Here is a 25,128-nt window from a genome sequence, read left to right as displayed (position 1 = left end):
CCGGGCAGGGGGCGGCCCGCCCGGGGGTCGCGTGGCCCCGGGGGCGGGCGAGTGGGGGGAGGCTGCCCCGACGGGAGCCCCTACCCCGGGGCGGGGCCGCCGGTGGTGGTGAGGGGGCTCTCCGCTTTGCCGGAGCCGCCCCCGATTCTGCCCCGCTGCCGGGCACGCTCGAGCGGTGCGCCCGGGCCCTGCGGAACGGCTTTTGGCTGTGAGAACGCAAAAATCCGCTTCCAAACAGCCCGAACAACCGGCGCTTGGTGCCGGGCTTGCAGCGGGCTCCTGCTGCTCCCAGGCCGGGCGAGTCCGCAGCTCCGCGCAGCACTGCTTAACGACAACTGAAGCATCGCTGCGTTAGCAACATCGTTCTTCTGCAGGACTCAGAACGCGGCGTCATACCAGGCATTACGGCTCTGTCCCAGGTGCAACCAGGAGAAGACGACAGGTGACAGCATGCAATAAAAAACGAATTTTCAGTACTCTATGCAGACTATGCAGTCCTGTGTGAAGTGCTGCCTTCCTCTCACAGCAGGGACTCACCTGAAGTCACCTGGAGCCGCTACTGTAAGAGAGACTTTGGCTCCAACCTGCCGCTGACTGTGCTTGGCTGGAGGTGAAGCCATCCTCCGAGCCTTGATTTCATGCTGGCACTGCGGTTCCCACCTGCCCAAAGCTTTGGGTTGGAGCCTCCTCTTAGCCTTTCAATCTGGTTGTGAGAGCTGAGTGCTTGCACATTGCGGAGAGCCAGAACGGTGCCAGGCAGCTCCTGAGACCCCGAGTCTGAGCTGTGACACATGTGGGACTAATTCCCCTACCTACTGCCACATTGTCTGTCCTGATTTCTATTTGCAAGGCAGAAGCAGTCAACACACCAGGGACAACCAATATGTGCAGCAAGCTTAGAGAGGAGGCAGGCATGCAGCCCTCTAATGCTTTCTCAAGGCAGTCTCTCAGTCTTTATGCCTGTATGGATTTTTTGGCTTTTCATCATTTTCCCTTTTCTCTCTCGTTTCAGACTCTATCTGTAGGGCTGAAGTGATGCTGTACTGCTTTATGAAGTGGCTTTGGATGGGCAGCATTAATAGTATAAAAGCAGTGCCATGTTTAGCGGGAGCCTTTGAGTGCTGATTGCAGAAAGAAGTTTGCTTTCTCCTTAGAAATGAAATGCTGCCATTAAAGGAAAAGGTCACATATCACTGTTGTGTCCACTTTGCACTTAAATCTCCAGTGACTCACAATCCCCTATAGGATGAATGGTATTATGGCTGAGAAAGTAGCAGAGTGGGCATCTGCCTGCCCTGCTTAGAGACTGAAGATGAGACAGCTTTGGGACATGGAGTGGGACTGTACCACAGTGCCTACTCAGCATTCCCACCTCACATGTTCCCACCCGAGCCCTTTCTGTCTCACCATTCATTTGTAACCCAAGGATGTGGCCCAAAGAATGGAGCTGAGAACAGGTCACAGCTTTGGGCCATGCTAACCCTCATCCATGCTTGCTTTTCGTGCTTCAGCTGATGATGTTTTTTATGTGGTTCAATAACTCCTTATTGTCTTTAGCAACAGAGCAGCGATTATTTATCACAGCACACCTCCTGGACTCATGACTGTGCTCCTGTTCTAATACTGAGGGCATTCGCTTTACTCCTCTGAGCTTTACCCTTTCAGTTCCAGTATCTAATTTCCTACAACATAATTTTACACAGCAGAAGCAATTTTACTATAACACAGACAGCCACCTGAGTTAAGAAGAAAATAACCATGGAATTATTAAGGCTGGAAAAGACCTTTAAAGTCACCAAGCCCAACTGTCAGCCCATCCCCACCCTGCCCACTAACCACATCCCTCAGTTCCACATCTCCATGCTTCTCGAGCAGCTCCATGGATGGTGCCTCCACCACATCCCTGGGCAGCCTGTGCCAATGCATCACTATTCTTTCTGAGAAGAAATTTTTCCTAATGTCTTTCATTCATCAATTCAGCATAGCTCTCGGGTTTTCCCATACACAGACCTGTCCCTTGGTTTCAAGGAGTGAGTTTTCAGTGGTGGGTTCAGATCAGGCTCCTTTCAGCTCTATATAGAAAGTCCTTACACTTTTCTGCTTAATAATATTTTAGAAGAGCATCATCTGCCAGTGGCAAAATGCCTGCACAGGAGATAAAGATTCTGTGTGCTCCACTAGTGTGGGCCTACCCATGAAGATTTCATGATGTGGCAGACAATGCTATCTGGCTAGGGTAACCCTGTTATGCATTAATGCAAGAGGTAACACACTTGGATATTTTAGACCAGTTTGGGTCCAAATCTTTGCAAATTTGGTTTCCAAACTGGAACTTTCCTTTTCTATAGCCCCACTGGGTTGGGAATGGTAGATGCAGAGAATTCTGCCTTATTTGTGGAAATTTTCTGCATCACTTTTTCAGTAAAGTGAGTTTCCCTCTCTGGTACCAAGAGATATCAAATTGGGGGATTAACTTCTCCACAACTGTTGCTGTATCTGCATACACATATTTACAAAGATGTGCCTGTACCTGCCCTGCAAATCCAACTAAAATGACAGGCGTGCTCTCAAACATGATGGCATCTGCACAGCTCAGAGCATGCAGCTTTTCTGTCTGCTCCTGCTGTCCTGAGTTATTGTGTTGAAAAGGTGTCATAACAACAGGATAGGAACAGGAAATAGAACAGTGATTTACTTGCAAGCTTCATTTCTAAAAACAAACAAACCAACCCCTCCCTCATCATCAAAGAATAAAATTATTTAATTGAAAATGGGAATAAATTACATAAATCCTAAATGCACGTGGACCATAAGCTAGAAAGGAAATAAGGTACATTGATATTCCTTCTCTGTCACTACTGTATCATCAGATATAGCAGCATTTCAGTGATGTAGTATTTGTGCAATAGCTGGATCTGATCTGCTACTTACATGAGGCACGGTTTGCATTCTAGTGCACTTCTTTCCATCCTGCAGTTACAGTTTGTGGCACTAGGCTCGCACCTTCACACTCCTACACCTCCTAATATTCTGTAAGCAGTTTTTCCCCCTTTTCTCTTTCTTCCCCAATCCAGTTGCTCGCATCAGTCTGAACATTGCCCAGCACAGGTCCATTTGGGTACCCGCACAGCACTCTACAAGCTTGGTTACAAATCGCATTAAGAAAGCATCTGTGCCCCATCCCATGATTGTGTATGCATAACTTTGGGAATACTCAGACCTCAATGGGCTCCTGCTGGCTACAAAACTGCTGAAGGTTCTTGGGAGTATTTACCTCTAGCAGCAGTGGCCCAGGAGCCTCCTGCCCAGCTGCCTCTGCCCCTGCTGAGGGATGCACAAAACACAGCACTCCACATTTCACTTGTATTGCAGTGTACACTTGCAAGATTTCAGGCAAAATGCAAACTGCATTCTGTTTCAGCTGTGGCCCAGTGCCTTCAGGATGCTTTACTTGATCTTTCCATTCCTTTTTGCAGCTCTCTCAGACTTTGGCTTGGGGTTCTGTTCTTTTGGAGGTTTTGTTCTATGGCAAACATACATCTCACTGAAACTGGGATACCTTAGGTCCCCTGGACTGCAAGGTGTTCTTTAGGTGCATTAGTTCATCAGGATCAAAGCTACCTTTTTGAGGAACTGTTTTGAGTCATCATTCCTCTGCTCCAAGGTTCCATTTATGTCAGTATCTGTAGGCACTGGGGCAGCATGGCATGTATGGATAATACTGTGCCATTCTCTTTGGGGATAGGAGAGCTCCCTTTTATTGCTTGGTTTCAGCTTTCATTCATTTGGGTGCAGCAAAGACAAGTCCGAGGGAGTCTACATTGCTGGGATTTTCAGTGAGGGGTACCTGAGGTATGTGTGACAAAGAGACAGGATGAAACTTTATCCCCTCAAAGTAATTAACCATGTTTTTTTTTTTCGTTTTCAAGATGACTTTCCATAACCAGAGACCAAAGGGAAGGAGACAACACACACAAGGGGTCGGCTGGGTCACAAATCCAGCCTGTGCCCACCATGTGGCCAAGCGTGTGGTTGTTAGCACTGGCAGGTGCCAAAGGAGGCTCACACTGGAATGAGACAAGGAATGTGGTGTCGGGCACACAGAGATCTCACACCAACACTGCCTTTTGCAGTGAGCAGTTGAGGAGTAACACGAGAGGGTTTCTCTAAGCGGCAGCATATCTCAAAGTCCAGCTCTCAAGGGCTGCCATCCATCCAGGTTCATTCATGTGGACCTTCCCTGACCTACCTTTCCCCTAAGAATGCATGCAACTGTCGTCACTCTTTTCTCTTTTACCAAGCAGTTGGGCTGTGGACAGCCCTTTATCACAAGTTGGGATTCAGCAATGCTTGCAAAACCCTTGGCCACAGTCCCAGTACAGACTTCAAGTGGTCCCATACCTTTTCCAAACAGAACCGATGGGTTTTGACAGGGAGCAGCCTGTGCTCTTACCAGGCACAGCAGCAGATGCAGCTGCAGCAATGACAGAACTGTGATTTAGATCAGGTCAGAACAGCGGCAGTTTGTTGCTATAGCTGGAGGGCACAGAACAGAGCAGCAGCAACAGCCTCTGCTGGTGGGAGCTGCGTTCCTGCAAGGCAGATACGGCTCACGTACACTTAGCAGTGCTATGCCAAAGCCTAACAGGAATCAAATTGTATGAGTCTGTCACATGCACAAGTCTGTGCAACTGTTCATGGGCTATCTGTATTCTACTTTCTCCAGCTCAAGAATTAATTCATCACATTTACTGTTTCAGGACATAATTTGAAGGCTGTCAAGAGGCCCACTTGGGCCTTGGCATTTCTGCTTCCACACTTTGTGACCTGCTAGGCCAAGACAGAGGGCAGATTCCCCAGGCTGCCATTTTCCCTCGCCATACTGTGATACCAAGCAGTGTTTGTTCTGCAACAGTGAGACACACAGCCTCTCCCCATATTGGTTATAGAATCATAGAATGGCCTGGGTTGAAAACGACCACAATGATCATCCAGTTTCAACCCCTGCTGTGTGCAGGGTCACCAACCACCAGACCAGGCTGCCCAGAGCCAATCCAGCCTGGCCTTGAATGCCTCCAGGGATGGGGCATCCACAACCTCACTGGGCAACCTGCTCCAGTGTGTCACTGCCTTCACAGTAAATAATTTCTTCCCAAGATCTAGTCTAAATCTACCCTCTCCAGTTTAAAGCCATTTCTCCTCATCCTATCCCTAACTGCCTTTACAGAAAGTCCTCATAAAAATGTTTTGGTAGAATGGAGAAACCTTTCAGTGGAATGGTGAAAGGATGACACAATTTGGAAGTCTTAATAATAACAATTATTTTAGCTTATAACATTTTTGACATAAATACCTGTTCTCCCTCATTCATTTCCTAGACAGCAGATGGTTCTTGTGAACAGCCATTCCTTTAGCTGCTTTTATCCTTTTCAGATAAACTCCCCATACATTTCCAACTTCCTTAAAACAACAGTGTGATGTAACAAGGAGAAGCAGGCCCTGAGTGTGCTCAGTCCTACTGTGTGCCGTTTGAGGTCTGCCTCTGCCCAAACCATCACCAAAGACGCCCGTTTGGGGCCGTGATATAGAGAAGTACTTACTGTGATCTGTTTTCATACTAAGCCACTCGATGAACGTGATGAACAGAATTATTAAAAGAAAATATTCTGAGTAATTACTGGTTGGAATATATAAAACATTCTGCAACGGAGAGAAACTGCTGTGCTTGTTAAAGCTGCAGACTACTCAATCCCGCAGTGCTTCAGTGCTGCCTCCTACACCCTGACAAGAATAAATGAAGACACAACAGAAACACGTTGAAATCTCTAAAGCCATGTAAAACCCGAAGGCATTAAAATTTATTAAATGATGCAATAACAACAGAATTCTTTATTTACAATAGCATTATTTAACATCAAATAAGCAAATAGCATCGGCAAAGCAATATTAACTTGCATAAATGTATTTAAAATTTCTCTGAATATATCTACCTTTGCATAAACTGCTCACACTAGAAATACAAACATCAATGCAGGTGAACAAAGTGATGTTCAGAGTTAACTCTGCTTTGAAAATAAATCACAACCTGAAACACTGTAAGCTTTCTCCTGAAGAACCATAGTTTATATATTGCTTAATTTTACCCTTGTATAATCTTTTCATATACACACATCTCAGATGCAACTTCATGATGAACTGTACAAATAAAACCCACAAATGACATAAAGGGAAAAAAATTAAATGACAGTAAGTGTTTGAAGAAACGGGTCCATCATCTCTATTGAACAACATAAAGATTAAGTGATGATGCACTTATTCCAAAATTGTACACAATTCACTATACAAATATAATACATCAGACAGCTATGTAGGAATATACAATACTTAAAAACAGATCTAAGGCATTATGCTAGATTTTAGCATTTTGAGGTTCTTGCACATAGCTTTTACCTGTAGTAAGAAACTTAAAAGATTTTGTTTTAGTCTACAAAGAAACACCAGGGAGAAAATTCTAATTAAAATCAAAGCCACTACAGTAAATTTTCTTTTGTGCAGAGAATGCTTTTGCTCTTAGGCAGCATACTACCATACAAATACTAGAAAACTTTTAAATTCACACCAACAATTAATGGCTTAAGTTGCATTTCAAAACTGATTGTGTATCTTTGGGTTCTGCGAGTGGAGCTGTGCCACCCATTTCATCTGCTAAGCCCATATGAATTCCATTTTTCAACAAAGATTAAAAAATGTATTGTATAAACTGCAAAAACATTGCTTTTAATTAATAGGCCCAAAGGGATGCCGGCGTGGGACAATATTTTCAAGATTGAGTACAAATTAATTCATTGTAGCAAAACAGCTCACTTCACTTTTTAAACTTACCACATTACATGAACACTTAACCAGGCCGTATGACCATGTATATACGCTTATTTTTCACATTATGCGCCTTTCACATTTAGTAATGTAAGTAGAACACTGATTACTTGTTCTGTTAAACAAAATCCTAGTACTTTCTCCAACAAATTTACTGTATACACGATGAAAATACTGATAACGAAGGGAATCGATTTGGCTTTTTTGTTTCTATAGTGATCAATATGATCAGAAGATTCCTTCACTCACTTTTCTTTTTCTTTAGTCAGAAGACGACAAAGTCACGATGAACCCAAACTGAGCCAAAGTGATAGGTACAACCTCCTTCCTTTCAAAATGGCAATGGATGATGGAGTATCATAATCACTACCGATGACGGGGCTCTGCAGGTCTGTCATGGAACAGGACAAATTTCCACTTGTCCACTGTGAAAAAGAATAATCTATCTGAAGAGGTTACGGTTCAGAATTGAAAATGAATATAACAATTATTTGAAAACTCATCTACACTTTGTGTTGCATGAAGTTGATTCATTCCAATTTAGACATTTCTCATACAAATAACATTTTGTCAGATACAGAATGCAAGTTTAACGCAGATGTTGGTGCAACAATGAGGCTGCGGATCTCAGGGCTGATGGCTAGTTTGGTTTTCCATCAGAACACAGGCAAAAGGGTGGTTCAGTGACCCAGTATTATTTCTGAGTTTGACAGCCAAATACTGACTGCTGAAAAGCCTGAAAAGCGTTGTTTCCCCAGAGTCATGGCACTGCCCTCCTTAGAAACCGACAGCACCAAATGTTTCCTTGACAATCATATTAAGGAAATAGACACTTTCTGAAGAAACAACCTATTTCAAACCACCTTCACCGTATTTCCCTCAGCCTTAATATAGAATAACTATAGTCTATTTTCAATCCCACCTGAAAAATAAAACAGAACTGATTAAACGGCAACAGAATGGATCTTTTACTCCCAAAAGGCATAGCTGATGAGACATTATAAAATGCATTGCATTTTACATGACATCCAAAAATTTGCGTTCAGGTTAGAAAGTTTGAGGGCAAGGGGTGAGGGAGAAGAAAAGAGAGGTCAAAAACATCAATTTCTCAATATTTCCAGTCCTCAGAAACTGATGTCAGTTTAGTAAAAGATTATTCCAACCACAGTGGGCAAGAAAAAACAACAACACCCTAACAGTGGCCTGCTTAGTAACAGTTAGTTTTTCTAAGATTTGTTATGAAAGAATATAAACATACAAAAATCAAGAATCGGTTCCTACAGTGGCTGCATATAATATAGGTTAGATAAATGACATTATGAGCAGAATCACAAGGTTTAGAAAACGAGAAGTCTCAAGCCTACAAATTAGGGCTAATCAAGGCATTGTGATTCTTTACAAAACACTTTTCCAGGAGACACACACGGCTAAGAAGATATCTAATTTAATACTGAAGTACCTCATTTGGAATCAACTTCACAACATGTATATCTCACAAAAATTATACAAGTAAAACACTTAAGTTTTCAACTTAAATTATTGCTTGTTTACATATAAACTGGATTTTATGTACCTTACAAAACGTCCTCATAGTCCACACTGCTTTAAAATAATCAGAAACACACGATAGTGGTGAAGTCTGTAGTGATATCTGCTATCGGTATTACATGAATCGTTATTCCCCTGACTAGGGGGGTGGGAACCAGGAATTAGTCATGCCTTAAAGCAGGTATCTTTAGCTCTTTGATATTATGCACCAATTCTGCCACTACCATAATCAGTACATGCATTATCATTGAACACTGTTGCTGCTCAGCAACCCTAACTTGCCGCCCAGATTGCTGGAAACACACCTAAGGAAATAAAGGGGGTAACTTGTTTTCTAATTGTTAGAAGGAAGAGGAAGATGACAGAGGTCAGGAGAGCCACTTGCAATATCAAGATTTGCTGATCGTTGGGAATCGAATTAAATAAGAATGTAGCAAATGTCTCTTTTTGGACTCGTGACTTTGCATTAAAAGTGTTACTAAAAAACCCAACCGAAGCGCCCCTTATCAACAGCCCTCTCACAGGATAGTTCTCATCTCTCACACAGCTCTAATCCCATTCAGAATTGCTCGGTGCAGTTTTCTTCATCGGTCCGTCCTCTCCGACGTGCCGGCAGCAGGAAGGGCCCCTCAGAGGTCCTGTCCCGACCCTCCTCGTGCACTCGCCGCCCCAAAACACAGGCCTTAGTCTAAAACACCAGTATGCAGACAGAACGGAATTCTTTGCACCAGAATGAGTAAGCCAGGGAAAACAAAGCCAAAAACCAAGGTCTAGAACTAAACGAAAACAGAACAAGAGCATGGTTGTTTTTTTTTCCTTAAATACATACATTTAAATACATTCAATCTGACATGGTTTATGAAAACTGCCTGTCAACATTTACTTCGCAGGAGAGATCTAAGTTGCACTAAGGTGAATGCAGTGAACAGACTGAGCAATGTCTGTACGCTATAGCCTCAGACTGTCGAAGAGGAGGCTGCTCCCAGCGACGAGGCCCCGCGGACGGCAGGGCTGGGCCCAGCGGCACTGGGTGCCGGCGTGGCTGCGGCGCGACAAATGGGTGCAGCTCCTCCAACTGGGAAGGGTGTGGGGCCGGGCGCCCGCTCAGCTGGAGAAAGGAGCAACCACACCGCCCTCAGGGTCAGCAGTATTTCTGCAAAAAACAGAGATGGAGAAACGGAGGTTTACTTGTGTTCCTGGCTTCTTTGTTCCTGCCAGCTACTGCAGATATTATAACGAGCTGGCATCATCTGCCACTTGTAGACTGCCTGTAAATGCACAGCAACATGGGCTTAGAGAAGTCTCATACCTGAAGTACCTATAAAATGTCTGGAGGAGACTCAGGGGAGACCTTATCGCACTCTACAACTTCCTGAAGGGAGGTTGTGATGAGGAGGGATTTGGCCTCTTCTTTCAGGCAACAAACAGGACCCGAGGAAATGGCCGCAAGTTGTACCAGGGGAGGTTTAGGTTAGACATAAGGAAGAACCTTTTCTCTCAGAGGGTGGTCAGGCACTGGAATGGCTGCCCAGGGAGGTGGTGGAGTCGCCATCCCTGGCAGTGTTCAAGAGGTGCCTGGATGAGGAGATGCGAGATGTGGTTTAGTGCTTGTGTGGCAATGGTAATGGGAGGATGGTTGGACTAGATGGTCTTGTAGGTCCTTTCCAACCTTGTGATTCTGTGATTCGATGAAATGTCTCTGTGTTACAGATGCACATTTTCAAAAGAAACAGCCATCCTGATTCAATTTCTCCTTCAAAAACCATAATTAAGAAGGGGAATAAGAAAGCAAAAAAAAAAAAAGCTTCAACTACCAACCCCCAGAGATGGTCTTTACTTCATGCGTATTGCAGTGTCCCTACACAAACAGAGGACAAGCTGGTTTCAACAGAGTTAATTATCCTGTACTTTCTTCTTATTAACATTACTTTTTTAAAACCTCAGGATGTGGTTTTCATGGTTGTTTCAAGATCGTCCCTTCCAGTGACTGCAACCTGTGCCTCTCTGCAGATTCCTGCTCCCATGTGGCTTCAGGGTCAGGCAGGTCAGACAGCTAATTTAGCTGGAAACCACTAGTTTTTTTTTTCCCCTCAGGCTGTTTCCCACTTGTACCCAGTGGCGCCTCACTGGGCAGCCTCCCACAGTGCAGGAGGCAGGGCTCAATGCTCAGGGATGGCAGCAGGAGCTTCTGTGCCAGCCCACATGAACACCATTTACCTATCTTCTGGAAGCCATCCACACAGTCCTTTAGACTTTACCGCCCTTTTCTTTGCAATTACAGAAGGGCTAGAAGCACACCTTCACTGTCAAAGAAAGCCACTGTGGGAAAGCATCCCACAGACTGGGAAAGAAACATCTGAGCTTCTGTACCTAGCAAATAGTATCTCTACAGAGATGCTCAGTAAATTCTTCAAACTATACCAATTCACCAAACTACACCAGTGACCTGAATAAAAATGCTCTTTAATGCTTTTAAAATTATTATTATATTTCTATTCTAACAAAAATCTATTTTGTAGGATGATTAAATATATAAAGGAGGGAGTAACACAAAGAAGGCATGAGTCTATTTCTGGAATTGTTTTTCCCCTCCCTCTTGTTTAGATATAGCAAAAGCAAGGAGAACATTAAGGAAATTGGCAGATTATTTCCAGACCAATATGGAAAGTGGGAAAAATTACTGCAAATTACTTCCATACTGATTCATATAACTTGAACATTAAAAAAAGAATTCTAAAGGTTTACAAAAAAGCAATCTGAAAAACCTAAAGCTTACACGGTATTCCCCAGGTGTTCACTTCTAAATAAAGGCAAATTCAAACTTTTACAACATGAAATCAATAAAAAGAAATTTGTTTCAATAACCACAAAACAAAAATTCTTAGTATTTCAGTTGCAACTACATTCAGCCTTTCAAATGAAGGGTACTCAGAGCCTTGAAAGACAGAAAATTCTGTTTTCTAGTTAGTTTGAAAAACAGCTTCTTGGTTAAATATTAGTACCATTCCTTCATGTCCTAAAAGCTCTGAAAATTTTATCCATAACATGTCAAAATGAAGTGAAACAGTATTAAGGACACAGAGTAGAATAGTAAACACCGAGATCTGACATCCACGGTTACAGGGATTTCAGCAGTACCACGGCATTTCCTGGCTACTCAGCTCTAATCAGAACGGATCCCTTTAAGTAATCCAGTTGTTGCGATCAAATTTAAGAAACAATGAGAAAACCCTCTCCAGTCTGCCTGATGAATTTCTCAGTTTCTCGTTTGTCACATTAATTTCTAGGCTTTTATATGTTAATTCCACAACTGTCAAGGGATGAATCCCATTAATCCTCTCTTCAGCTTTCTAATTACACAGCTTGTGCTTTAATGTAAGTATCTTACATAGGAGTGTAGCACAGAAGTAGTAGCTACTTAGTCTCTATTACAGGTCACAGTTCTGTAACAGATATTTATAGCACACATAAAACATTATTCATCAACACTTTCCTCACAGTCAGAGCTGCATTAGTGGAATAAAACTAAAATCACAGGGTGCCATGAGATGTACCCTTACATTACATCTTTTCTGTCTCTTTTCAAACATCCTTTAGACTTTCCTTTCTTCTTCTATCTTTCCTCAGTCATACCCTATATTTTATTCTCTGCATTTAGCTTCTCTTAATGCATGACATCTAACTGGTTTAGCAACGTTAGTTGGGAAACCACAAATGTAACTCCTCAGCATAGGACAGCTTCCACTATAGCAGAATACATTGTATCTTTCTGTTAAGCTCCAAAATGACTGTGACACTGCTGCAGGAAGAATCCTGTATGCACAGATCCTCCACCCCAGAGACAGGCACTGCTCACAGGAACCAATGAGCTGTGTCAAGAAATTCCTTTCGGGAAGTTTTAAACAGGTGTGTAGAAAGAGGTGGCTACTTCTTCTTCAGCACCTTCGCTGCCTTCATTTCTTTTTATCTTAATATAATCTGCAGTCACTTACTGTTTTGCTTTCCCCTATTACTCATGTTTTTCCCCCCTAACAATTGAAAACTTTAAATTTTGCTTTTGGATTCAGCATAAAAGGGATTTAAAAAAAAATTAAATCCATCTTTCTGATTTCAACACTGCACGCAAGTAGGTGGCAGTAAGTGATTAAATTAAGAATGGACTTTGAGCAGGTTACAAAGCAACTATTGTAGACATCATGGTTTGATCTACCTGTTTTAATTACTTTTGAAGACAACTTCTTGCAAAGTGTGTGTCATGGGCCAACAAGCTAAATAAAGACCATCTCTCTTACGGTGTTTCATATTCAGATCTCTGCCTCTTGCTGCCAAAATCTCGCTATTGCTCTCTGGTCATTTTCCATATGTTTAGCCTACCTGAATCACCTTTGCACTAAAGCTTCCCAACAGATAAAAAATGAAACAGAATAAAGAAGCTAGTGCTCTGTGATCAAACATTTGCCCAGTGCTGTGCACCAAGTTGTTCAGGAAATGGATGCACGTAAAGCAGTGTGTGTTAAAGCCTTACCACCACTTCCTTCTGAGGAGCAGAAGCTGGGCGAGCAGGCCAGCAGCCACTAGATGGTGCCTCCCCCTGCTGCCTGCCTGCACGCTGCTGGCACAGGCTCTTCATCCTGAGAAGCACCCGTATATTATTTTCCAGCACACAGGTTTCCATGTGAGGCTGTATACAAAGGTCAGCTTCATGCTTTCAGATGGCTTTGCACAGCTGCGATGCTTGGAGCACGCAGGGAAAATCAAATCCCGTTTCAAATCAATTCAGGTCTCAAAATATTGGGTTTGTTGTAACAAACTTATTCTAAAAGAAAGTTATTTCCATTAAGGAAAAGTCTTCCACTGAGGAGGGGCCCAAAAAAAGCACCTTGTTCACCTGGCCTCATGCTGAGATCTCTACCATGTCTGTCCTTAAACACTGTTACTGCCTGGAACACAAATCTCTTTTGAACTAAGCAAACACTAATTACACCATCAGTTGGAGATTTGTGTGCAAATTAGTTTAGTACCACCACTCTTCAAGAACAGAAAGTAATAAATTAAATAATTCATGAAATTTTTGCCTTACGTATAATGTAAGGAGAAGTGGAAAAACAGGCAGGATGAAACATGAAATGGGTTAAGCGTGCAGCAGTGCAAATATACATCAACAGTCTTTCCCATCATCAGCAAAATAGTCATGTAATTGCTCTTAAAAAGCAAATACAACTATAAATAAAAGTCTGCTGAATGCAACTGTCTGTTAATTCAATAATGTAATGTATTCTGTTAATGTAAAAGTATTCTGTATTCACTCCAATAATGCTAGTGGGATCAAAGGAGGAACTTAATACAGAGTCACCTAAAGATGAATTCAAAATTTAACTGTATAAGACTTAATTACCAGCACCCTAGGTACCCTTAACTTTGTAAATAAAAAGATACTGCATCCACTCTAGACGACAGTATATTCATAGTTCAGTAGCCTCTGAATGCCACCTCTTACCCGTGTTGCATCTCCGTCCTGCTTTATCATATCCATTCCAGGCAGCTGGTTTGGAAACAGATTGCCTCCCCTCATAGCAGGATCACTAACCTATTGGTAACAAGATATTAAGGAGAATGAATTAAAAATATGTCGGGAAAAGGAGTGGAAGTTAAAGTAGCATAAACTACTAATCTACTTGCATATATCAACAAGTACATTTGAAGTGTCAGTAATCAGAAAAGCAACCATAGAGCTGAGCACCCTTCTTGTGCAGCATGTGTTTGACTCGTATTATTCTGCTTCACAGTCAACAACAAAGATTTCATTCCTGATACTATGACCTCTGTGCATATTGAACAAAACAGGCTCCATAAATTAGGTCAGTAATATTTGTAAGAGGACTTGTCTGGTATGAAAGTCCTGAAAGCAGAAACATATAACTACTTTTCTAACCTCAACGACACACAGCTTTTCTGTTTTTACAAACTACCAGGTGATTTTTCAAAGCCTGGTAACGCACAAGCTGAATTGCACTGACTACTGATTTAGTGTTAATAACACTTTTTTTTTTCTTCTTTTTTCTTATGAACAATGGGAGGAAGATAGCATTAAACAGGAAAACCTGCAGCTGCATGCTTTCCTAATTGGATGGGCTCAAAAATTTTATGAGCAGCCACAGGAAAATATCAAAGCTGTGTATGTCTGCACAACCAAAGCGTCTGTCACGCTTAGTTATGTGGAAAGGGTGGCTTGCCAAATTTACAGTCTTAATCAAAGGATTAAATCTTACCATGTAGGAACTGATGTAAAACACAAATCACTGCCCGTCAGCAAGGGGCTGAAGCATTACAAGATCCCTTCCTTACAAGTTTTAAAGGAAAAACACATCTCCCCGGAGAGTCTTGGTTAACTCATTTCTCTCTCACTTCCCTCAGTCTAGGTGTAGGCGACAACAGTGAAGAGAGTCCCCTCTAGATTTTGCTGGAAGGAAAAGGCATTTTCTGTGTCACCTGCCCTTTAGGACTCTTGGTTGCCAAGGAGAGGAGGTTGTGCCACTGCTTGCTTCAGCTGTAGCAGCTTGCTGCAGCAAGGGAATAAGACTTTCATCTACCACACCAAAGTCCTCTTGTTTCAGGTCCTCCTGACTGTTTCTGTTGCTACTCAATGATTTTGCAGAGTTGCAAAGCTCACTGCAATAATATGACTGGAAAGGTGGTTTCAAACACAGACAAGATTGCTGTCTAACAGGAAAGGTTACATCTTTTTAAAAATGTTTTAAAGCTTAAATATTTTTCCAACGAAATTTTCAACTCTAAAAATACTCAGCAAAGTGCTGGAAGTCTTCTAGCAATGCCATCCACTTTTCATAGGAGATGGACAAATTTTTTTAAGCTTGAATAAGAAGATTTACATCAGAAAGGAAGAGAATCACACTATTTCATTTTGAAACAAAGTAGAAACAGGTCCAAATGTCTTTTGTATTTTGTTCACTGGACAAAGGAAGAAAAAAATAAATAAAAAGCAAAGCCACAAAACTGTATCCTACTGAACTGAAAGTAATTTTGGGGACAAAAACAAGAATGTGTGATTTGCACTGTGGCAGTTAGGAGAGTCATGGAAAAGGAAACTGTGTGAAGTTCCAGTTACAGAATCTCCCTGCTAGCGATGACACAAAACTCCTGATTTGTAAGGTAACAGGTATAAAAACCCAAGCAATCAACAAAACAACCCTACAGTGTTTTGTTACGTGGATGTATTTTCTTCAGAAGACCTTGAAACATGAAATATCCCACATGAACTTCTGTGACTGCAACAACAATTCAATCAGAAAAGTAAGGAAAAGGACAAAGAAATTGAGGAGCATTTATCATCTTTTTGAAGGCCAGTAAATTGGTATAACTATATATGAAATGTGACTAAAACAAGGCAGGACATGTTTTTCAATCCTTTTGCATTTAGACACATTACTACAGCTGCCTGATGATAAAATGGATGATAAAATGATGATAAAATGGAACTATTTACAACATGTCTATAAGAAAAGTTTTCTTCCACGGTACGGCTCCCTTCATCCAGGATGCTGAATACAATCAAAATACTTTTTCAAGATAACTCTCAGTAAATGCCACAATAGCTCTGACCTCGGGATTGCTGCCCCTATGAACAAAGAGCTCCTCTAGAGAACACCTAGAAAGTGGTTTATTTCATGAACTGAAATGTTTTCTCTCTTGCAGAGGCTTCGGATTGCTTCTCTGACAGTCCAGTAAATAACATGTGTCCATGAGGCAGAATAAATAAAAGGCAAAAACACAGCAGCAGTCCATTGCGTGAACAAGATGACTACGATGAGGAGACAGTAAGGTACATTAATGGTGCAGCACAGAGAAGGTTTAGACTTTATTGGCCCTAGAGAAGCTGTTTTGAACATAAGGAACTGTATTGACCTGGCAGCCAGCAATTCAGGATTGCTAATGCTAATTCCTAGAAGACGTACTAGGAAGAGCAGACTGGAGAGCTTTAATGTAATTATAAAGGAGATGATATTGAGACAAGGTCTCATCCCTCAAGTATGTAAAAGTCTCTAAGCATCAAACATAGCAAGTCAGGGTGAGCACAACATTTTGGGCATAATCATCATTTTCTACAAGGTGCTGCTGGCAGCCTAGGCAGCAAACAAGAGAAGCTGGAGATTAACCAGTATGAGCAGCTAAACGTGAAGTTTTGTATTTCTGAGCCCAGGATATGATATGACTGTATGATACAGTATAGTGCTGCACAGTGAGGCAGGAGTCAAAGCCAAACAAATCTGTCTCGTACCAGAGGTAACACACCTGTTTCTGAGCAGGTAAATCAGCCCACACGTGGATTTTTACTAACACATAGCATCTATTACTTCCAAAATCATCCAATAATACATGAAGTGCCTTTTGAACACACTTATAGCATGACTATTATTCATTGTGGTCAGAAAGAAATGAGCATACAAAGTTAAAATGATGTCTTACAGAAGAAAAAGCCCCATAAAACAGAGAAAGTGGACAGCAATGAATAAGTAAAAACATACGTGACAGTATAAAAAAAAAAGAAAGAAAGAATGAATGAATGAAATAGCTGTCAGCAGAATTAGAGAAAATACAGTCATTCTGAAAATCACCAGTTACAAAAAAAGAGTTTAGCACAACCTAAGTAAATTGCTAAGTGAAGTTGTGAAATAATATACCTGTAAAACAGGCAACAAAATCTATTGTTAACATATGAGTATTTATTTATTCCAGCCTCTCTAAAAAGAAAATGCGAAGCAGCACAGCAAGCATTCCTGGAGAGAAAAAAGTAGTGCTCTGTGGCACAGAAGTGGCCTCCCAGCTGCCAGCTGGCCACATCTGACCTAGATGAAACATAAAAACATTTGCTAGCAGACTGCAGATGACACAGCGCTGGGGTGGTAAATCAGGAGGAAAACAGGTTAATGTTACAGAATGAGCCAATCTACCTCTGTTAAACAGACTTAATCTGACAAACACAACTGAGTGTAGACAAAGGGAGGGGAACACACGTTTGGGAACAAAGAATGTAGGGTTTGTTTACGCCACATCTAGCAGGTCTATATGATATGGGGATCGTGCTGTGGGTTTCAGTATGAGCTCTCTGGTGTGCCGCTGTCACAAACAGAGGTAAGGCAATCAATCCCTCTGTACTGAAAGAGAAATTACAAGCAAAATTTGACTCCAGACAGCTTTTGTGAAATCACCACGGCCAGTTACTGTGCATGCTTCTAGAAAGATAATGGAGTTTAAAGTACATTCACAACAGGGACTGGAGCGCTGAAAAATAAATATTGAGATGAATGAAGAAATTCAACTTATCTAGTTTACTGGAAGTTAGATAAATGTTATCTTGAAACAAAATCTAGTAGTCTAACAGGAAGGAAAAGCAGTGCAGCAACTGTGCCAGTGGAAACAGCCGTCTGCATGGAAGTCTTTGAGATAAAACCAGATCTCCTTCCATAATGTTAAATTTCTTAGTTCAGGTTCCGGGGGAAAACCATGGAACATGGGCATGCTGATAAACCAAAATGTGCTGTCATCTTCAAAGCTCCACTCCTTTTTTTAACTGTTGTTTGACTACATTAAAAATGCTTAAGAGCACGTGCTTGGGAACTAGTAATAATAATTCAAAAGTTTGCTGCAGTTGGACTTGACAAGTGGAAATATCAGAGAAGGTGACAGATTTGGCAGTATCAGAATTACTTCAGGTTACCAGTAGGCAGCAGCTGTAGAAGACAAATGTGATCCAGGGCTATATCTGTCAGTGTACTCTGAGAGAAATGGGGAAGAACTAGTGTTATGGCACTGGTGCTTAGGAGACACTGATTCAAACCAGAACAGCTGCAGATAAAAAAAAAAAAAAAAGGAATGTAAAGACTACAAGAAGAGACAGAAACAGCCTGGCTTGTTTAACTAAGCAGAAAAAAAAATCCAGACAAAAACCCAGAAAAACAACTATATAAACACAAAACAACATGAAAACAACAACAGAATTGTGTTAATAGAATGGCTCTTTTTAAAATACAGGAAGAGGAAAAGCTAAAGGGCAATATTAGAGAAATAAATAGCCTGTTGTCAAATTTAGGCTGGAAAAAAAAGACAATTATTAACAAGTAAATGATATGGCCAGCTTTAAAGTGTTATTTAATTACCTCAGAAAAAAAATGTTTGCAATTTTGTTGACCATAGCAGTAGAAAGTACCAAAAGACATAAGTGGTATGCCTGCCAACACTTCTAAGAAAAGTCTCTAATTTGAAATCTGCACATTAAACAAACCAAAGTTCAGTTCTGAAACAAGCATATGAATCTGTTAAGAGAACTTGTTTGTCAAATATTTTTAATGTACCACATGCATTTAATGATGAGCCTACAAATGAAAATGTTATTTTCCTTATATCAGATGCCCTAACTAGCAGTCCCAAACGAAAAAAAATATGCAAATCTCTCCTTGGCAGAAAAGAACAGGTTACTTACTGGTTTAGCAATCTGTTTTATATGCCCCACATTACAAGAAGTGTGGATTTGGAGCTTACAAAGATGCCAGCACGATAGTTGTTGAAATTGACTGCTTGTGCTCTGGTACAAAGAAGCAGAAGCATTTTCCACTTTGCCCGTGCCAGCATATTTCATTCTTACCTGCCTGCCATTCAGCCTTAGCTTTGAGGGCTGGGCACAGACACAGGCCCAACCACTGTGCTGTGGCAACTTACCTACTGAGAACAGAAGCTAGACTGGCACACATTTTCCACAGAAGTCCAGGATCTAGTACTGTATGTACTAGCTACAGTGGTGCTAGCTCAAATGGGAAATTTGGTTGCGAATGATGCTTTCTATCTCATTAGTCACTGGTTATCTGAGTGCAGAGCTAGAAACAAAGCCTTTTTAACATAAACATTTCTTAAGAAAACTAAGAAAAGAAACATAATGGCTTACAGCAGTTACAGCCCAACACAGTGGGCCTGAAAAACTACTGAAAGTCACAGAAAATCCTCTAGCTGTCATCTCAAGTCCTTAAATTCTCACCTGCTCAGGACCCATGGAGGACAACCCTGATGTAGGCACAGAGGTCGCTGAGGTCATGCTGATCTGCCCTGTCATCTGGTTCATGTTGTTCATACCACTTGTGTTGGTTGCCATGGATACATTGATGTTCATGTTATTATTGTACATGCTGGTGCTTGCTTGCTGCCCAAAATGTGGTGGGGACTGTTGTGAAAACATGCTATAGCAAGGAATGGAAAAAGCAATGTGTCAGAATGCTGAAGCCACTAGGAAACTGCTCTCTTTTTAATATATTTTAAGCTAGAATTTGTACATATTGTTGCTTATCCCAACCTAGACTACTTTTCAGCTGCATCAGTGTCTAAGGAATAGATTTTCAAAACATAAGTTCCCATGTCTGTGCATAAAAACACATGCCTTTGCGTGTGAAACTATGGCAGAGTACAAATCTGTTATGTGTATGCAATAACAGCCAATTAGCTGCTGAAATTTGTCGTCACATATTATAAATATATTCAGGAAAGCAATTTTTGGGGGGGGAAAGGAAAACATCTTTTTTCCCTTCCATCCTTAGCAAAGCATAGGACTGTTGAATCAGTATTGGATTTGATCTAATAATCCTTCTTTTTGCAGCAGAGGCTATTCACACATATGTATATCAGATTTGCACACACAATTACGGCAAGTGGGCTCACAAATATAGACATGCAGTTGTGCAGAAATTTATTTACTAAATCTTAGCGTCAGAAAAATGTGGCACTGTAAGAAACTACAGAACATCTGAGACAACTGCCCTTTATGTTCTTGTAAGGATATTTCTGAACAGCATTAAGTGTAACTGTGAAAGATTTCATCCCAGATTTTACTCAAAGCCAAGCGCTTTCTGGATGGTATCTTCCTTCTTGTGTTAAAAGTCACGAGAGGGCTTTTATATTTCCTAAAGACACTCCATTATTTACACATCAAGTCTTTTCCACTCTTTAAACATACTCTAGCAGTCAATGAAGGAATTACTGCTGAAGATGTGTCTGTTTAGATCTGAAGTACTACAGGAGGACTGCTGCATGTCAGGTGGCACACAGCAGCCACCTCTACATCAACAGTTGATTTTCACCCTCCAGATGAGGAAATCCTTTCAGGGTTAGTGCTCAACCTTGCACCCGAGTACTCCACTATGTTATTGCCACACACTACCTGTTGTGAGACTTTCTTTACAGAGCCCTTTGTGGAATGCAGCTGCATTCCAGGTGCAGGACCAAAGTCCAAAAATCCCGCAATTCTCTTCCTTCTATCCCTTTTCAGGCCACCAAACCCCATTTTTAAGTTGTTATCTGGATGGCTGAAAGAGTACACTACGGATCATTGTGAATATCCAGTGGTTTGTGTAAAAACATTTGACACGTCTCCACTGTAGAGCTGCAGTTTAGTGAGCCATTAGTCTGCCCCTGCTGCAGTTTCAGTAGAAGCCGTGGCAGCAGTAGCTCTGTCTCCTGCAGATGCTTCAGGAAGACAATGAGGGAGAGGTACAGACAAGGATCAGGATGAGAGATGCATCAGTTGCTCTAAGGGGAACTCAGATCAGCCTCATCACTGAAATACTGTTTTTCTGGGTTTATTAAATGTATATAAACAAGCACGAAAAAGATTTGCTGTTGAGCTGGGATAGTAAAAGCAGCCTGAGAGCTTTGGGATGAGGAGACCACCAGCCTCAATTGACAGAGGTCAGTTACACAACAACCTGACAGATCTTCCCATGTTCCACTGAAAAACACAGATCACTGCCATCCAGAAACTCCTCGCTGCCTACACAATGTGTTCAACGCCCAACCCATGTAATGAGAACAGGCTGATTATAATAGTTACACTGACTGGGCACGGGCCTCAATTGGAAAGGTGACTGCATGCATGAGGCATGCTACATTGCTCTCAGAGAATGATAGCTGATCCCAAATATGTGCAAGTACTGGATTGAACCTGGTTGCACTCCAGCGTTTGAAGTGGGAGGTGATATCCAGTCACCATAATTCCAGAGCAGTACAGAATGCATAGGCTATGGCTCAGCTGATCCAGCCATGTGGAAAGCACTGTGGGAGCACAACATTAAGATCATATGCAGAAGAAATGCATCCACACAAATGTTAGGAGCTGGAGCTCACTGTGCAGCAAAGTTGCTTCTTAAGAACCATTTTTTATCGGTTATCAGAGACAAAGCAATGCATTGTGTGGATGCACATCTTTTAGCTATGCACTCGCTTTGCCTTGTCTGAAGACAGTATTTAAACCAATTCATCAAGCCAAGTTGAAAACAAATTTCTTTGAGGACAGACCATTAGCAGCAAATAAATACATTTAAGCAACCCCATAAATAAGTGTAGACCATAAATTACTGCATTGCGCTGTATGCTCATTTTCGTTTTGCTCTGGATTTACCTGTTTCCACCCATATTCCCTTGTGCCCACCCATTCATCTCTGTAGAGGACTGATAGGCAGGATTAGCCTGAGTCTGCTGAATCATGGGGCTTTGTGTATGAGCAAGTCTTGGGGACATCAGTGGACTCTGAGGAGTGGTGGCCCCTGTGAAGCCTGGATCAGGCTGCTGACTAATTCCTAAAAAAGAAGGAGAGAAAATTAGCCAATGTACATTCAATGTTTAAAAAAACAAGAGCTCAAACCTGCAGACTTGTTTTTGCACTTATATCACCTGGAACCTATAACCTTGCACCTTAATGTAGGACCTAGATACAAAGCAAGATGTCATCAACTCAATACTACACATATAACTGCAGAAATTGTTTTGCTTGAGTTTGATGGCTACTTATGTGTCCCAACCATACAAGCACTCATCCCACTAGGGACCACAAACAGAAACACTGCTAAGTGAATTCTTTGCAGAAACTGCAGTCAAACAAATAAACCATTTGTTCTGTACACAAACCCACTTTTGTGAAAGAAGTTATGCACTACCCATTTACTGCACAACTTCTAAACATTTGGTTAGAATTTAAAGTTTTTCTAAAGTTCCTACAGCCCTAGCACCTTGATTTCTCTGTCCACACAAAACTAGACAATGCCATTTGGTGAAAGCATTTAATGATTTTGTAAAATGAAAAAAAAATCTAGATGAAGAAAGCAACTTAGACTGTAAAATGCCAATTATGTGCAGAAATTTTGTTTTCAACCAAGACATTTTGGTCTTAAGTTCTTCAAGAACAGCATACTCAACAGAAACAAGCCACTCAATGTCAGCATATGGCTCAGGTGGTATGAAATCAATTTCAATATTCGCTGTTTGCATGACTCTGTATCTCAGTTTGTGTTATAAAAGGAGAATATCTTAATGTCTTTTCATTTTCATAAAGCAATTACAAACACGTACAGGGAAAGCACAGCTATGATTTAGAAGATGATTTGAAGTATAACAAACCAGTAAGAACAGATAGCAAATTTAGAACTGAGTGGAAATAATTTGTTTTGATTTTATCAAAAGAACTTCAAATTATTTTCTATAACTTTTACTCTCACTTAGTAGTAATGTAACTTTTACTTTTTACAGTTCTACTACTTACACAAAGCTGCATACAGCTTTGTAAAGCATATAGATAAAATTATATTAGCTATCATATTACATACAGGTTCAAGGACAGAGACAGAAATGTCCTGTCTGAAACTAACTTTTATTATTTAAACTCAATAGCTAGTTGTTAATTTTACATTATACAAAGGATTGCAAAGATTTGGGAAGAATCTGTTGGGTATTAAAGCAATGCTTCATTACAAAAATGTAAAAAACTCCCAACCAATATAAAAATGATCTTAAAGGATCACATACAGCTTTGTAGGCTGTTTCATGTGGTTTGCTGGCATAAATTCACATTCTTTGTTTGAACTTTTACTGGACAAATTGATTTGTTTAGTCAAAATACAGAGTCTATCAAGTCTATAATACTTCCTCACGTGCATGTGTGCATACACATTTGTACACTCACGTATCTATGCTCACAAACAATCACACAGATTGCACTTCTGCTATTGCTCAAGGAAAGAGTAGATCTCAGGGCGGTATTTGAGCTAGAAGAGTGGCAAGTACCATGTTACATTTGAGGACGGCTGTGAGGCCCAAACCTCTACTCCTCCCTGGGGAGCTGGGCAAAGAAGGGGCTGCGGGATGGGATCTTGGGGAGACAGTGGGGATAAAAGAGCGCTGAAATTACAGAGTAAGGGCAGGTAGAACCAGTACCGTAGTTTGGAGGAAATGGGAACTGCTGTGCGTTCGCCTGTGGGATCCGTGGGTTGCTCATGGTTGCTGGTATGCCCCCTGTAGCAACCATGCTGGGGGTCATGCTCAAGCCCTGCCCTCGCATCATCAGCGTCCGCTGCTGCACCTGCTGCTGCTGCTGCATCTGCCGCTGCCGCAGGTGCTGGCTCAGGATCTCCCGTTGCCTCTGCGCCAGCATCTGTGCGTTGATGGGGCCCTGTAGGAAAATCACCACTACCTGTTAATAACCCCTGCAAAGGCAACACCACTGGAGCAGTCGGAGATCCCAGCTCTTTCTTCGTCCCCACCACACACCTAACATTAAATGGGGGAAAATCACCTTGCTAATGCTTCTGCTGAAAGGGTTGACAACTGTAGGACAAGGGGAAATGGTTTTAAGTTGAGGGAGAGGAGATTTAGGTTGGATGTCAGGGAAGTTCTTCACAGAGAGAGTGGTGAGGTGCTGGAACAGGCTGCCAGAGAGGTTGTGGATGCCCGTCCCTGGAGGTGTTCAAGGCCAGACTGGATGGGGCCCTGGGCAGCCTGGTCTGGTATTAAATGTGGAGGTTGGTGGCCCTGCCTGTGGCAGAGAGGTTGGAGATTCATGATCCTTGAGGTCCCTTCCAACCCTGGCCATTCTGTGATTCAGTGATTCTGCTGGGAACGATTTCCAACAGCACGAGCGTCATCAACAGAAATAATAACGGCATTTAATACTGCAGCAATTTCTCATTGCAAAGAGGGATCATTGAAAAAAAATGCAGCTTTAGGAAATGAGAAGTCTGGTTAAAAATGCAGTCATATCTACTTCTAATAAATAGCCATGCAGCTTGGGTAAATATGGGGCTCTCAGAAATAAAATAACAGAGAAATACCACTACAACAGTAAAATATCATTTAAATTGCATTATTAGTATTCAAACTTTAACATTTGTGGTGTTAAAAATACTGTAGCTTGGACTAATTTCACCAGGAAATGAGAAAATAGAGGGATCTGTTCTAAAGTACTGTTTTCCTCACCTGAGTCGGCACCCCGGGCCTCAAAGACAGGTTCATATTGGAGACACTGCTGATCTGATTTATCAGTGGCTGCCGATTCTAAAGGGTAAAAATAGTTCTTAGTAGTAGAAAAAGAAAAGGGAAATGTTATATGTATCTTTTTCCCAATTAGTAGGCTCGATAGTTTGAGGTCTTAGTTGTACAGATGCCAGCAGAAACTACTTCTCCTGCTCAAGTCCTGTTATTCACAGAATATCCAAATAACAACGCTGTCTTCACAGTTCCAATCTTGTTTGAGTTTCAGATTGGACTCCTGATGTTGACACCAAATCAGACCCTATCCTGATGCTTAAAGGCAGGAGCAAATGATCTTTCTTTCTCCACTGAAGTAGTATTAATATCTTCTAAATAACACTATGAACT

General features: G+C 41.5%; 1 protein-coding gene across 7 annotated transcripts in view; it reads right to left on the bottom strand.

Moving 5' to 3' along the window:
- Nucleotides 1–5,816: 5,816 nt before the first annotated feature.
- NCOA2 (nuclear receptor coactivator 2) overlaps nt 5,817–25,128 on the bottom strand; it is a 189,172-nt gene continuing 169,860 nt past the window's right edge. For all 7 annotated transcript variants that reach the window (XM_042808607.1, XM_042808606.1, XM_042808605.1 and 4 more), the window contains 6 exons: nt 24,727–24,804; nt 23,689–23,923; nt 21,881–22,058; nt 19,472–19,670; nt 13,922–14,011; nt 5,817–9,577 (listed from right to left, as the gene is read on the bottom strand). In XM_042808607.1, coding sequence (XP_042664541.1) covers nt 9,566–9,577; nt 13,922–14,011; nt 19,472–19,670; nt 21,881–22,058; nt 23,689–23,923; nt 24,727–24,804 — 792 coding nt within the window. In that variant the 3' untranslated portion in view covers nt 5,817–9,565. The remainder of the gene's footprint in view (nt 9,578–13,921; nt 14,012–19,471; nt 19,671–21,880; nt 22,059–23,688; nt 23,924–24,726; nt 24,805–25,128) is intronic.

The sequence above is a fragment of the Centrocercus urophasianus genome, unplaced genomic scaffold (genome assembly GCF_019232065.1).
Source record: "Centrocercus urophasianus isolate 14NV4802_14NV808 unplaced genomic scaffold, USGS_Curo_1.0 seq_11, whole genome shotgun sequence".
NCBI classification, from domain to species: Eukaryota; Metazoa; Chordata; class Aves; order Galliformes; family Phasianidae; genus Centrocercus; species Centrocercus urophasianus.
This window is presented reverse-complemented; position numbering and strand designations above follow the sequence as displayed.